Here is a 13,114-nt window from a genome sequence, read left to right as displayed (position 1 = left end):
GCTTCTACCCCCAAGCCATTAGACTGCTGAACAGCTTCTACCCCCAAGCCATTAGACTGCTGAACAGCTTCTACCCCCAAGCCATTAGACTGATGAACAGCTTCTACCCCCAAGCCATACGACTGCTGAACAGCTTCTACCCCCAAGCCATTAGATTGATGAACAGCTTCTACCCCCAAGCCATTAGAGTGATGAACAGCTTCTACCCCCAAGCCATTAGACTGATGAACAGCTTCTACCCCCAAGCCATCAGACTGCTGAACAGTTTCTACCCCCAAGGCCATCAGACTGCTGAACAGCTTCTACCCCCAAGCCATTAGACTGCTGAACAGCTTCTACCCCCAAGCAATAAGACTGCTGTACAGCTTCTACCCCCAAGCCATTAGACTGCTGAACAGCTTCTACCCCCAAGCCATCAGACTGCTGAACAGCTTCTACCCCCAAGTCATTAGACTGCTGAACAGTTTCTACCCCCAAGGCCATCAGACTGCTGAACAGCTTCTACCCCCAAGCCATTAGACTGCTGAACAGCTTCTACCCCCAAGCCATACGACTGCTGAACAGCTTCTACCCCCAAGCCATTAGACTGCTGAACAGCTTCTACCCCCAAGCCATCAGACTGCTGAACAGCTTCTACCCCCAAGCCATTAGACTGATGAACAGCTTCTACCCCCAAGCCATTAGACTGCTGAACAGCTTCTACCCCCAAGCCATTAGACTGCTGAACAGCTTCTACCCCCAAGCCATTAGACTGATGAACAGCTTCTACCCCCAAGCCATACGACTGCTGAACAGCTTCTACCCCCAAGCCATTAGATTGATGAACAGCTTCTACCCCCAAGCCATTAGAGTGATGAACAGCTTCTACCCCCAAGCCATTAGACTGATGAACAGCTTCTACCCCCAAGCCATCAGACTGCTGAACAGCTTCTACCCCCAAGCCATTAGAGTGATGAACAGCTTCTACCCCCAAGCCATTAGACCGCTGAACAGCTTCTACCCCCAAGCCATTAGAGTGATGAACAGCTTCTACCCCCAAGCCATCAGACTGCTGAAATGCTAGAGAATAGCTGCTAGAGAATAATGAGATCAGACCACATAAAGCATGGATCCTAACGTTTCAGCAGGTAGCTAGAGAATAATGAGAACAGACCACATAAAGCATGGACCCTAACGATTCAGCGGGTAGCTAGAGGATAATGAGATCAGACCACATAAAGCATGGACCCTAACGTTTCAGCAGGTAGCTAGAGAATAATGAGATCAGACCACATAAAGCATGGACCATAACGTTTCAGCGGGTAGCTAGAGGATAATGAGATCAGACCACATAAAGCATGAACCCTAACGTTTCAGCAGGTAGCTAGAGGATAATGAGATCAGACCACATAAAGCATGGACCTACCGATTCAGCGGGAAGCTAGAGAATAATGAGAACAGACCACATAAAGCATGGATCCTAACGTTTCAGCAGGTAGCTAGAGGATAATGAGATCAGACCACATAAAGCATGGACCTTAACGATACAAGCAGGTAGCTAGAGAATAATGAGATCAGACCACATAAAGCATGGACCCTAATGTTTCAGCGGGTAGCTAGAGGTTAATGAGATCAGACCACATAAAGCGTGGACCCTAACGTTTCAGCGGATAGCTAGAGGATAATGAGATCAGACCACATAAAGCATGAACCCTAACGATTCAGCGGGTAGCTAGAGGATAATGAGATCAGACCACATAAAGCATGGACCCTAATGTTTCAGCAGGTAGCTAGAGAATAATGAGAACAGACCACATAAAGCATGGACCCTAACGTTTCAGCGGGTAGCTAGAGGATAATGATATCAGACCACATAAAGCATGGACCCTAACGTTTCAGCGGGTAGCTAGAGGATAATGAGATCAGACCACATAAAGCATGGATCCTAACGTTTCAGCAGGTAGCTAGAGGATAATGAGATCAGACCACATAAAGCATGGACCCTAACGTTTCAGCGGGTAGCTAGAGGATAATGAGATCAGACCACATAAAGCATGGACACTAACGTTTCAGCGGGAAGTTAGAGGATAATGAGATCAAACCACATAAAGCATGGACCCTAACGTTTCAGCAGGTAGCTAGGGGATAATGAGATCAGACCACATAAAGCAAGGACCCTAACATTTCTTCGGGTAGCTAGAGGATAATGAGATCAGACCACATAAAGCATGGACCCTAACGTTTCAGCAGGTAGCTAGAGAATAATGAGATCAGACCACATAAAGCATGGACCTACCGATTCAGTGGGAAGCTAGAGAATAATGAGATCAGACCACATAAAGCATGGATCCTAACGTTTCAGCGGGTAGCTAGAGGATAATGAGATCAGACCACATAAAGCATGGACCATAACGTTTCAGCAGGTAGCTAGGGGATAATGAGATCAGACCACATAAAGCAAGGACCCTAACGTTTCAGCGGGTAGCTAGAGGCTAATGAGATCAGACCACATAAAGCATGGATCCTAACGTTTCAGCAGGTAGCTAGAGAACAATGAGATCAGACCACATAAAGCATGGATCCTAACGTTTCAGCAGGTAGCTAGAGGATAATGAGATCAGACCACATAAAGCATGTACCTACCGATTCAGCGGGAAGCTAGAGAATAATGAGATCAGACCACATAAAGCATGGATCCTAACGTTTCAGCGGGTAGCTAGAGGATAATGAGATCAGACCACATAAAGCGTAGACCCTAACGTTTCAGCGGGTAGCTAGAGGATAATGAGATCAGACCACATAAAGCGTGAACCCTAACGTTTCAGCGGGTAGCTAGAGGATAATGAGATCAGACCACATAAAGCATGAACCCTAACGATTCAGCGGGTAGCTAGAGGATAATGAGATCAGACCACATAAAGCATGGACCCTAACGTTTCAGCGGGTAGCTAGAGGATAATGAGATCAGACCACATAAAGCATGGATCCTAACGTTTCAGCAGGTAGCTAGAGAATAATGAGATCAGACCACATAAAGCATGGATCCTAACGTTTCAGCAGGTAGCTAGAGGATAATGAGATCAGACCACATAAAGCATGGACCTACCGATTCAGCGGGAAGCTAGAGAATAATGAGATCAGACCACATAAAGCATGGATCCTAACGTTTCAGCGGGTAGCTAGAGGATAATGAGATCAGACCACATAAAGCATGGACCATAACGTTTCAGCAGGTAGCTAGGGGATAATGAGATCAGACCACATAAAGCAAGGACCCTAACGTTTCAGCGGGTAGCTAGAGGCTAATGAGATCAGACCACATAAAGCATGGATCCTAACGTTTCAGCAGGTAGCTAGAGGATAATGAGATCAGACCACATAAAGCATGGATCCTAACGTTTCAGCAGGTAGCTAGAGGATAATGAGATCAGACCACATAAAGCAAGGACGCTAACGTTTCAGCGGGTAGCTAGAGGATAATGAGATCAGACCACATAAAGCATGGACCATAACGTTTCAGCGGGTAGCTAGAGGATAATGAGATCAGACCACATAAAGCATGAACCCTAACGTTTCAGCGGGTAGCTAGAGGATAATGAGATCAGACCACATAAAGCATGGACCCTAACGTTTCAGCAGGTAGCTAGAGAATAATGAGATCAGACCACATAAAGCATGGACCCTAACGTTTCAGTGGGTAGCTAGAGGATAATGAGAACAGACCACATAAAACATGGATCCTAACGTTTCAGCAGGTAGCTAGAGGATAATGAGATCAGACCACATAAAGCATGGACCTACCGATTCAGCGGGAAGCTAGAGGATAATGAGATCAGACCACATAAAGCATGGACCCTAACGTTTCAGCAGGAAGTTAGAGGATAATGAGATCAGACCACAAAAAGCATGGACCCTAACGTTTCAGCAGGTAGCTAGGAGATAATGAGATCAGACCACATAAAGCATGGATCCTAACGTTTCAGCAGGTAGCTAGAGAACAATGAGATCAGACCACATAAAGCATGGATCCTAACGTTTCAGCAGGTAGCTAGAGGATAATGAGATCAGACCACATAAAGCATGTACCTACCGATTCAGCGGGAAGCTAGAGAATAATGAGATCAGACCACATAAAGCATGGATCCTAACGTTTCAGCGGGTAGCTAGAGGATAATGAGATCAGACCACATAAAGCGTAGACCCTAACGTTTCAGCGGGTAGCTAGAGGATAATGAGATCAGACCACATAAAGCGTGAACCCTAACGTTTCAGCGGGTGGCTAGAGGATAATGAGATCAGACCACATAAAGCATGAACCCTAACGATTCAGCGGGTAGCTAGAGGATAATGAGATCAGACCACATAAAGCATGGACCCTAACGTTTCAGCGGGTAGCTAGAGGATAATGAGATCAGACCACATAAAGCATGGATCCTAACGTTTCAGCAGGTAGCTAGAGAATAATGAGATCAGACCACATAAAGCATGGATCCTAACGTTTCAGCAGGTAGCTAGAGGATAATGAGATCAGACCACATAAAGCATGGACCTACCGATTCAGCGGGAAGCTAGAGAATAATGAGATCAGACCACATAAAGCATGGATCCTAACGTTTCAGCGGGTAGCTAGAGGATAATGAGATCAGACCACATAAAGCATGGACCATAACGTTTCAGCAGGTAGCTAGGGGATAATGAGATCAGACCACATAAAGCAAGGACCCTAACGTTTCAGCGGGTAGCTAGAGGCTAATGAGATCAGACCACATAAAGCATGGATCCTAACGTTTCAGCAGGTAGCTAGAGGATAATGAGATCAGACCACATAAAGCATGGATCCTAACGTTTCAGCAGGTAGCTAGAGGATAATGAGATCAGACCACATAAAGCAAGGACGCTAACGTTTCAGCGGGTAGCTAGAGGATAATGAGATCAGACCACATAAAGCATGGACCATAACGTTTCAGCGGGTAGCTAGAGGATAATGAGATCAGACCACATAAAGCATGAACCCTAACGTTTCAGCAGGTAGCTAGAGGATAATGAGATCAGACCACATAAAGCATGGACCCTAACGTTTCAGCAGGTAGCTAGAGAATAATGAGATCAGACCACATAAAGCATGGACCCTAACGTTTCAGTGGGTAGCTAGAGGATAATGAGAACAGACCACATAAAACATGGATCCTAACGTTTCAGCAGGTAGCTAGAGGATAATGAGATCAGACCACATAAAGCATGGACCTACCGATTCAGCGGGAAGCTAGAGGATAATGAGATCAGACCACATAAAGCATGGACCCTAACGTTTCAGCAGGAAGTTAGAGGATAATGAGATCAGACCACAAAAAGCATGGACCCTAACGTTTCAGCAGGTAGCTAGGAGATAATGAGATCAGACCACATAAAGCAAGGACGCTAACGTTTCAGCGGGTAGCTAGAGGATAATGAGATCAGACCACATAAAGCATGGATCCTAACGTTTCAGCAGGTAGCTAGAGGATAATGAGATCAGACCACATAAAGCATGTTATCATACCATACAGTAGATGGTCAGCATATCAACAGACATCAGCCATCAGACTGGGAAGTGAAGCCCCAAATGGCACCCTATTCCCTTTATAGTGCACTATTAACACAGAAGGACTCTGGTCAGAAGTAGTGCACTACTAACCCATAGGACTCTGGTCAGAAGTAGTGCACTACTAACCCATAGGACTCTGGTCAGAAGTAGTGCACTACTAACCCATAGGACTCTGGTCAGAAGTAGTGCACTACTAACCCATAGGACTCTGGCCAGAAGTAGTGCATTACTAACCCATAGGACTCTGGCCAGAAGTAGTGCACTACTAACCCATAGGACTCTGGTCAGAAGTAGTGCACTACTAACCCATAGGACCCTGGTCAGAAGTAGTGCACTACTAACCCATAGGACTCTGGTCAGAAGTAGTGCACTACTAACCCATAGGACTCTGGTCAGAAGTAGTGCACTACTAACCCATAGGACTCTGGTCAGAAGTAGTGCACTACGTACCCAAAGGACTCTGGTCAGAAGTAGTGCACTACTAACCCATAGGACTCTGGTCAGAAGTAGTGCACTACTAACCCATAGGACTCTGGTCAGAAGTAGTGCACTATGTAGGAAACGTACATTCTGCCTGGTAATCAAACTGTGAAAACAGGAAGTTAACTACTATGACTGGGTCTGTGAGAAGGTCAGCTGATGTTCTGTTCATGAGAACTACCAGGAACGACCCTAACCCTACCTACCAGGAACGACCCTAACCCTAACTACCAGGAACGACCCTAACCCTAACTACCAGGATATACCCTAACCCTAACTACCAGGATCTACCAGGAACGACCCTAACCATAACTACAAGGATCTACCAGGAATGACCCTAACCCTAACTACCAGGATCTACCAGGAACGACCCTAACCCTAACTACCAGGATCTACCAGGAACTACCCTAACCCTAATTATCAGGAACGACCCTAACCCTAACTACCAGGAATGACCCTAACCCTAACTACCAGGATCTACCCTAACCCTAACTACCAGGATCTACCCTAACCCTAACTAGAAGGACCTACCCTAACAATAACTACCAGGATCTACCAGGAACGACCCTAACCGTAACTACCAGGAACTACCCTAACCCTAACTACCAGGAACTACCCTAACCATAACTACCAGGATCTACCAGGAATGACCCTAACCCTAACTACCAGAATCTACCAGGAACGACCCTAACCCTAACTACCAGGATCTACCAGGAACAACCCTAACCCTAACTACCAGGATCTACCAGGAACGACCCTAACCCTAACTATCAGGAACGACCCTAACCCTAACTACCAGGAATGACCCTAACTCTTACTACCAGGATCTACCCTAACCTTAACTACCAGGATCTACCCTAATCCTAACTACCAGGAACGACCCTAACCCTAACTACCAGGATATACCCTAACCCTAACTACCAGGATCTACCAGGAACGACCCTAACCATAACTACAAGGATCTACCAGGAATGACCCTAACCCTAACTACCAGGAACGACCCTAACCCTAACTACCAGGATCTACCAGGAACTACCCTAACCCTAATTATCAGGAACGACCCTAACCCTAACTACCAGGAATGACCCTAACCCTAACTACTAGGATCTACCCTAACCCTAACTACCAGGATCTACCCTAACCCTAACTAGAAGGACCTACCCTAACAATAACTACCAGGATCTACCAGGAACGACCCTAACCGTAACTACCAGGAACTACCCTAACCCTAACTACCAGGAACTACCCTAACCATAACTACCAGGATCTACCAGGAACGACCCTAACCCTAACTACAAGGATCTACCAGGAATGACCCTAACCCTAACTACCAGGATCTACCAGGAACGACCCTAACCGTAACTACCAGGAACTACCCTAACCCTAACTACCAGGAACTACCCTAACCATAACTACCAGGATCTACCAGGAACGACCCTAACCCTAACTACCAGGATCTACCAGGAACGACCCTAACCCTAACTATCAGGAACGACCCTAACCCTAACTACCAGGAATGACCCTAACTCTAACTACCAGGATCTACCCTAACCTTAACTACCAGGATCTACCCTAATCCTAACTACCAGGACCTACCCTAACCCTAACTACCAGGAACTAAATGACTATTATTTCACTGTCCACCTCTCTCCAATCTCCCTCCCACTGTAGTCAGGTGATATACACCTCTCTCCAATCTCCCACTGTAGTCAGGTGAAATACACCTCTCTCCAATCTCCCTCCCACTGTAGTCAGGTGAAATACACCTCTCTCCAATCTCCCACTGTAGTCAGGTGAAATACACCTCTCTCCAATCTCCCACTGTAGTCAGGTGATATACACCTCTCTCCAATCTCCCTCCCACTGTAGTCAGGTGATATACACCTCTCTCCAATCTCCCACTGTAGTCAGGTGATATACACCTCTCTCCAATCTCCCACTGTAGTCAGGTGATATACACCTCTCTCCAATCTCCCACTGTAGTCAGGTGATATACACCTCTCTCCAATCTCCCACTGTAGTCAGGTGATATAAACCTCTCTCCAATCTCCCACTGTAGTCAGGTGAAATACACCTCTCTCCAATCTCCCACTGTAGTCAGGTGATATACACCTCTCTCCAATCTCCCACTGTAGTTAGGTGATATACACCTCTCTCCAATCTCCCACTGTAGTCAGGTGAAATACACCTCTCTCCAATCTCCCTCTGTAGTCAGGTGAAATACACCTCTCTCCAATCTCCCACTGTAGTCAGGTGATATACACCTCTCTCCAATCTCCCACTGTAGTCAGGTGATATACACCTCTCTCCAATCTCCCTACCACTGTAGTCAGGTGATGTACACCTCTCTCCAATCTCCCTCCCACTGTAGTCAGGTGATATACACCTCTCTCCAATCTCCCACTGTAGTCAGGTGATATACACCTCTCTCCAATCTCCCTCCCACTGTAGTCAGGTGATATACACCTCTCTCCAATCTCCCACTGTAGTCAGGTGATATACACCTCTCTCCAATCTCCCACTGTAGTCAGGTGAAATACACCTCTCTCCAATCTCCCACTGTAGTCAGGTGATATACACCTCTCTCCAATCTCCCTCCCACTGTAGTCAGGTGATATACACCGCTCTCCAATCTCCAACTGTAGTCAGGTGATATACACCTCTCTCCAATCTCCCACTGTAGTCAGGTGATATACACCTCTCTCCAATCTCCCTCCCACTGTAGTCAGGTGATATACACCTCTCTCCAATCTCCCACTGTAGTCAGGTGGTATACATCTCCCTCCAATTTCCCACTGTAGTCAGGTGATATACACCTCTCTCTAATCTCCCTCCCACTGTAGTCAGGTGATATACACCTCTCTCCAATCTCCCTCCCACTGTAGTCAGGTGATATACACCTCTCTCCAATCTCCCACTGTAGTCAGGTGGTATACATCTCCCTCCAATTTCCCACTGTAGTCAGGTGATATACACCTCTCTCCAATCTCCAACTGTAGTCAGGTGATATACACCTCTCTCCAATCTCCCTCCCACTGTAGTCAGGTGATATACACCTATTTCCAATCTCCCACTGTAGTCAGGTGATATACACCTCTCTCCAATCTCCCACTGTAGTCAGGTGATATAAACCTCCCTCCAATCTCCCACTGTAGTCAGGTGATATACACCTCCCTCCAATCTCCCACTGTAGTCAGGTGATATACACCTCTCTCCAATCTCCCACTGTAGTCAGGTGATATACACCTCCCTCCAATCTCCCACTGTAGTCAGGTGATATACATATTCATATCTACTACAGTAACATCCCTATTAATATCTACTACAGTAACATCCCTGTTAATATCTACTACAGTAACATCCCTGTTAATATCTACTACAGTAACATCCCTGTTAATATCTACTACAGTAACATCCCTGTTAATGTTCATATCTACTACAGTAACATCCCTATTAATGTTCATATCTACTACAGTGACATCCCTGTTAATGTTCATATCTACTACAGTAACATCCCTGTTAATATCTACTACAGTAACATCCCCGTTCATATCTACTACAGTAACATCCCCGTTCATATCTACTACAGTAACATCCCTGTTAATGTTCATATCTACTACAGTAACATCCCTGTTCATATCTACTACAGTAACATCCCTATTAATGTTCATATCTACTACAGTAACATCCCTGTTAATGTTCATATCTACTACAGTAACATCCCTGTTAATGTTCATATCTACTACAGTAACATCCCTGTTAATGTTCATATCTACTACAGTAACATCCCTGTTAATGTTCATATCTACTACAGTAACATCCCTGTTAATGTTCATATCTACTACAGTAACATCCCTGTTAATGTTCATATCTACTACAGTAACATCCCTGTTAATGTTCATATCTACTACAGTAACATCCCTGTTAATGTTCATATCTACTACAGTAACATCCCTGTTAATGTTCATATCTACTACAGTAACATCCCTGTTAATGTTCATATCTACTACAGTAACATCCCTATTCATATCTACTACAGTAACATCCCTATTCATATCTACTACAGTAACATCCCTGTTAATGTTCATATCTACTACAGTAACATCCCTATTCATATCTACTACAGTAACATCCCTGTTAATATCTACTACAGTAACATCCCTGTTAATGTTCATATCTACTACAGTAACATCCCTATTAATGTTCATATCTACTACAGTAACATCCCTGTTCATATCTACTACAGTAACATCCCTGTTAATATCTACTACAGTAACATCCCCGTTAATGTTCATATCTACTACAGTAACATCCCTGTTAATGTTCATATCTACTACAGTAACATCCCTATTCATATCTACTACAGTAACATCCCTGTTAATGTTCATATCTACTACAGTAACATCCCTGTTAATGTTCATATCTACTACAGTAACATCCCTGTTAATATCTACTACAGTAACATCCCTGTTAATGTTCATATCTACTACAGTAACATCCCTGTTAATGTTCATATCTACTACAGTAGCATCCCTATTCATATCTACTACAGTAACATCCCTGTTAATGTTCATATCTACTATAGTAACATCCCTGTTAATGTTCATATCTACTACAGTAACATCCCTGTTAATGTTCATATCTACTACAGTAACATCCCTGTTAATATTCATATCTACTACAGTAACATCCCTGTTAATGTTCATATCTAGTACAGTAACATCCCTATTAATATCTACTACAGTAACATCCCTGTTAATGTTCATATCTACTACAGTAACATCCCTGTTAATGTTCATATCTACTACAGTCATGCTTTCCACAGTAACACACTAATATAAAACAGTCTTTTCCCTTATCTCTGAGTCATTCCGGGGTCCTTAGCTGAAATCTAAGCCCCTGCCACACAATGCGTCACGGTGCTGCAGCATGCTTGTCCTCTGTCCCGTCCCGTAAACACTGTAACATCTATTACCCTGACACTGGTCCATCTCTCAGCCCTAAGTCACTACACAACACCAGCCAATGTCACCACACATTCCTACAGTCAGAACTAATGAGTAGTGATGCAGAGAGTGAAACAGTACAAAGTAATTTAATGTCAACACTTACTGCTTCTAGCAACTCTGCTCCCTCCTCCACTGCCATTTTCCCTGTTTGAGAGTGACACCGGAGTCGTCAATTAGCAGCGCAGGGATTGGCCCAAGCAGAGAGACATTATATCAGCGCTAAAAATACCTGGCTGGAAGAAACATGACGAGTTCTGGAGACCAGGACACTACAGCAATGGAACTACCTAGCCTGCTAACACTGGTCCCAACCTGACACCACCTAGCCTGCTAACACTGGTCTCAACCTGATACTACCTAGCCTGCTAACACTGGTCTCAACCTGATACTACCTAGCCTGCTAACACTGGTCTCAACCTGACACTACCTAGCCTGCTAACACTGGTCTCAACCTGATACTACCTAGCCTGCTAACACTGGTCTCAACCTGATACTTCCTAGCCTGCTAACACTGGTCCCAACCTGATACTACCTAGCCTGCTAACACTGGTCTCAATCTGACACCACCTAGCCTCACAGCTCTCTGACACTACTTAGCCTCACAGCTCTCTGACACTACCTAGCCTCACAGCTCACTAGCTTCACAGCTCCCTGACACTACCTAGCCTCACAGCTCCCTGACACTACCTAGCCTCACAGCTCCCTGAAACTATCTTGCCTCACAGCTCCCTGACACTACCTAGTCTCACAGCTCCCTGACACTACCTAGCTTCACAGCTCCCTGACACTACCTAGCTTCACAGCTCCCTGACACTACCTAGCCTCACAGCTCCCTGACACTACCTAGTCTCACAGCTCCCTGACACTACCTAGCCTCACAGCTCCCTGACACTACCTAGCCTCACAGCTCCCTGACACTACCTAGCCTCACAGCTCCCTGACACTACCTAGCCTCACAGCTCCCTGACAGTATCTAGCTTCACTGCTCCCCAGCCTCACAGCTCCCTGACAGTACCTAGCTTCACTGCTCCCCAGCCTCACAGCTCCCTGACAGTACCTAGCTTCACAGCTCCCCAGCCTCACAGCTCCCTGACAGTACCTAGCCTCACAGCTCCCTGACAGTATCTAGCTTCACTGCTCCCCAGCCTCACAGCTCCCTGACAGTACCTAGCTTCACTGCTCCCCAGCCTCACAGCTCCCTGACAGTACCTAGCCTCACAGCTCCCCAGCCTCACAGCTCCCTGACACTACCTAGCCTCACAGCTCCCTGACACTACCTAGCCTCACAGCTTCCTGACAGTATCTAGCTTCACAGCTCCCCAGCCTCACAGCTCCCTGACACTACCTAGCCTCACAGCTCCCTGACACTACCTAGCCTCACAGCTCCCTGACACTACCTAGCCTCACAGCTCCCTGACACTACCTAGCCTCACAGCTCCCTGACAGTATCTAGCTTCACTGCTCCCCAGCCTCACAGCTCCCTGACAGTACCTAGCTTCACAGCTCCCCAGCCTCACAGCTCCCTGACAGTATCTAGCCTCACAGCTCCCTGACACTACCTAGCCTCACAGCTCCCTGACAGTATCTAGCCTCACAGCTCCCCAGCCTCACAGCTCCCTGACAGTGATACCGGTGCTGTGACCACTAGCCTTCCCCCAGCTGTCTCCACAGACAGCACCTCTACATAGCTGAGCTGGGGATCTCTCCCTCACTTACCATATTTGTAGGCGCAAGTCACTCTGTGCAGCATGATCCGTAGGGGGGACCAAAATAGCAGCGCAAAATCAGCTGGTTTGGACCGGCCCTACTGCACAGGTCCTATTGTCATATGGTTAATCAGCTCTTTTCTCTATACAATGCAGTCCACAGCCAGTCAGTCAGTCAGCCAGCCAGCCAGCCAGCCGTGTAGTCAACCAGTCAGTCTGCCAGTTAGTCAACCAGTCAGCCAGTAAGCCAGCCAGTCAGTCAGCGAGTCCCACTCGTCCCGGCTCAACCACCCACCACTATAGAGAACCAGTCAGCCATGCCGCGAAGTTGAGCACAAAGTCAACTGGTCCAGCTT

General features: G+C 46.1%; 1 protein-coding gene across 50 annotated transcripts in view; it reads right to left on the bottom strand.

Annotated features, from left to right (window-relative positions):
• The window catches only part of ank3b (ankyrin 3b), a 294,436-nt gene that overhangs the window by 172,573 nt on the left and 108,749 nt on the right, over window positions 1-13,114 (bottom strand). For 8 of the 50 annotated variants that reach the window (XM_090217918.1, XM_090217927.1, XM_090217921.1 and 5 more), the window contains exon 1: window positions 11,156-11,235. The exons of 37 other annotated variants lie outside the window; for them this stretch is intronic. In XM_090217918.1, coding sequence (XP_090074044.1) covers window positions 11,156-11,191 — 36 coding nt within the window. In that variant the 5' untranslated portion in view covers window positions 11,192-11,235. Of the gene's footprint in view, window positions 1-11,155; window positions 11,236-11,281; window positions 12,766-13,114 lie in introns of those variants that run through there. 5 more of the 50 variants (XM_090217932.1, XM_090217936.1, XM_090217939.1 and 2 more) reach the window with 2 other exon arrangements.

Source organism: Oncorhynchus mykiss, chromosome 23, assembly GCF_057628025.1.
Source record: "Oncorhynchus mykiss isolate SJ-2025 chromosome 23, ASM5762802v1, whole genome shotgun sequence".
NCBI lineage: Eukaryota > Metazoa > Chordata > Actinopteri > Salmoniformes > Salmonidae > Oncorhynchus > Oncorhynchus mykiss.
Note: the sequence above shows the minus strand (reverse complement) of the source record. Positions and strands in the feature narration are given on the sequence as shown.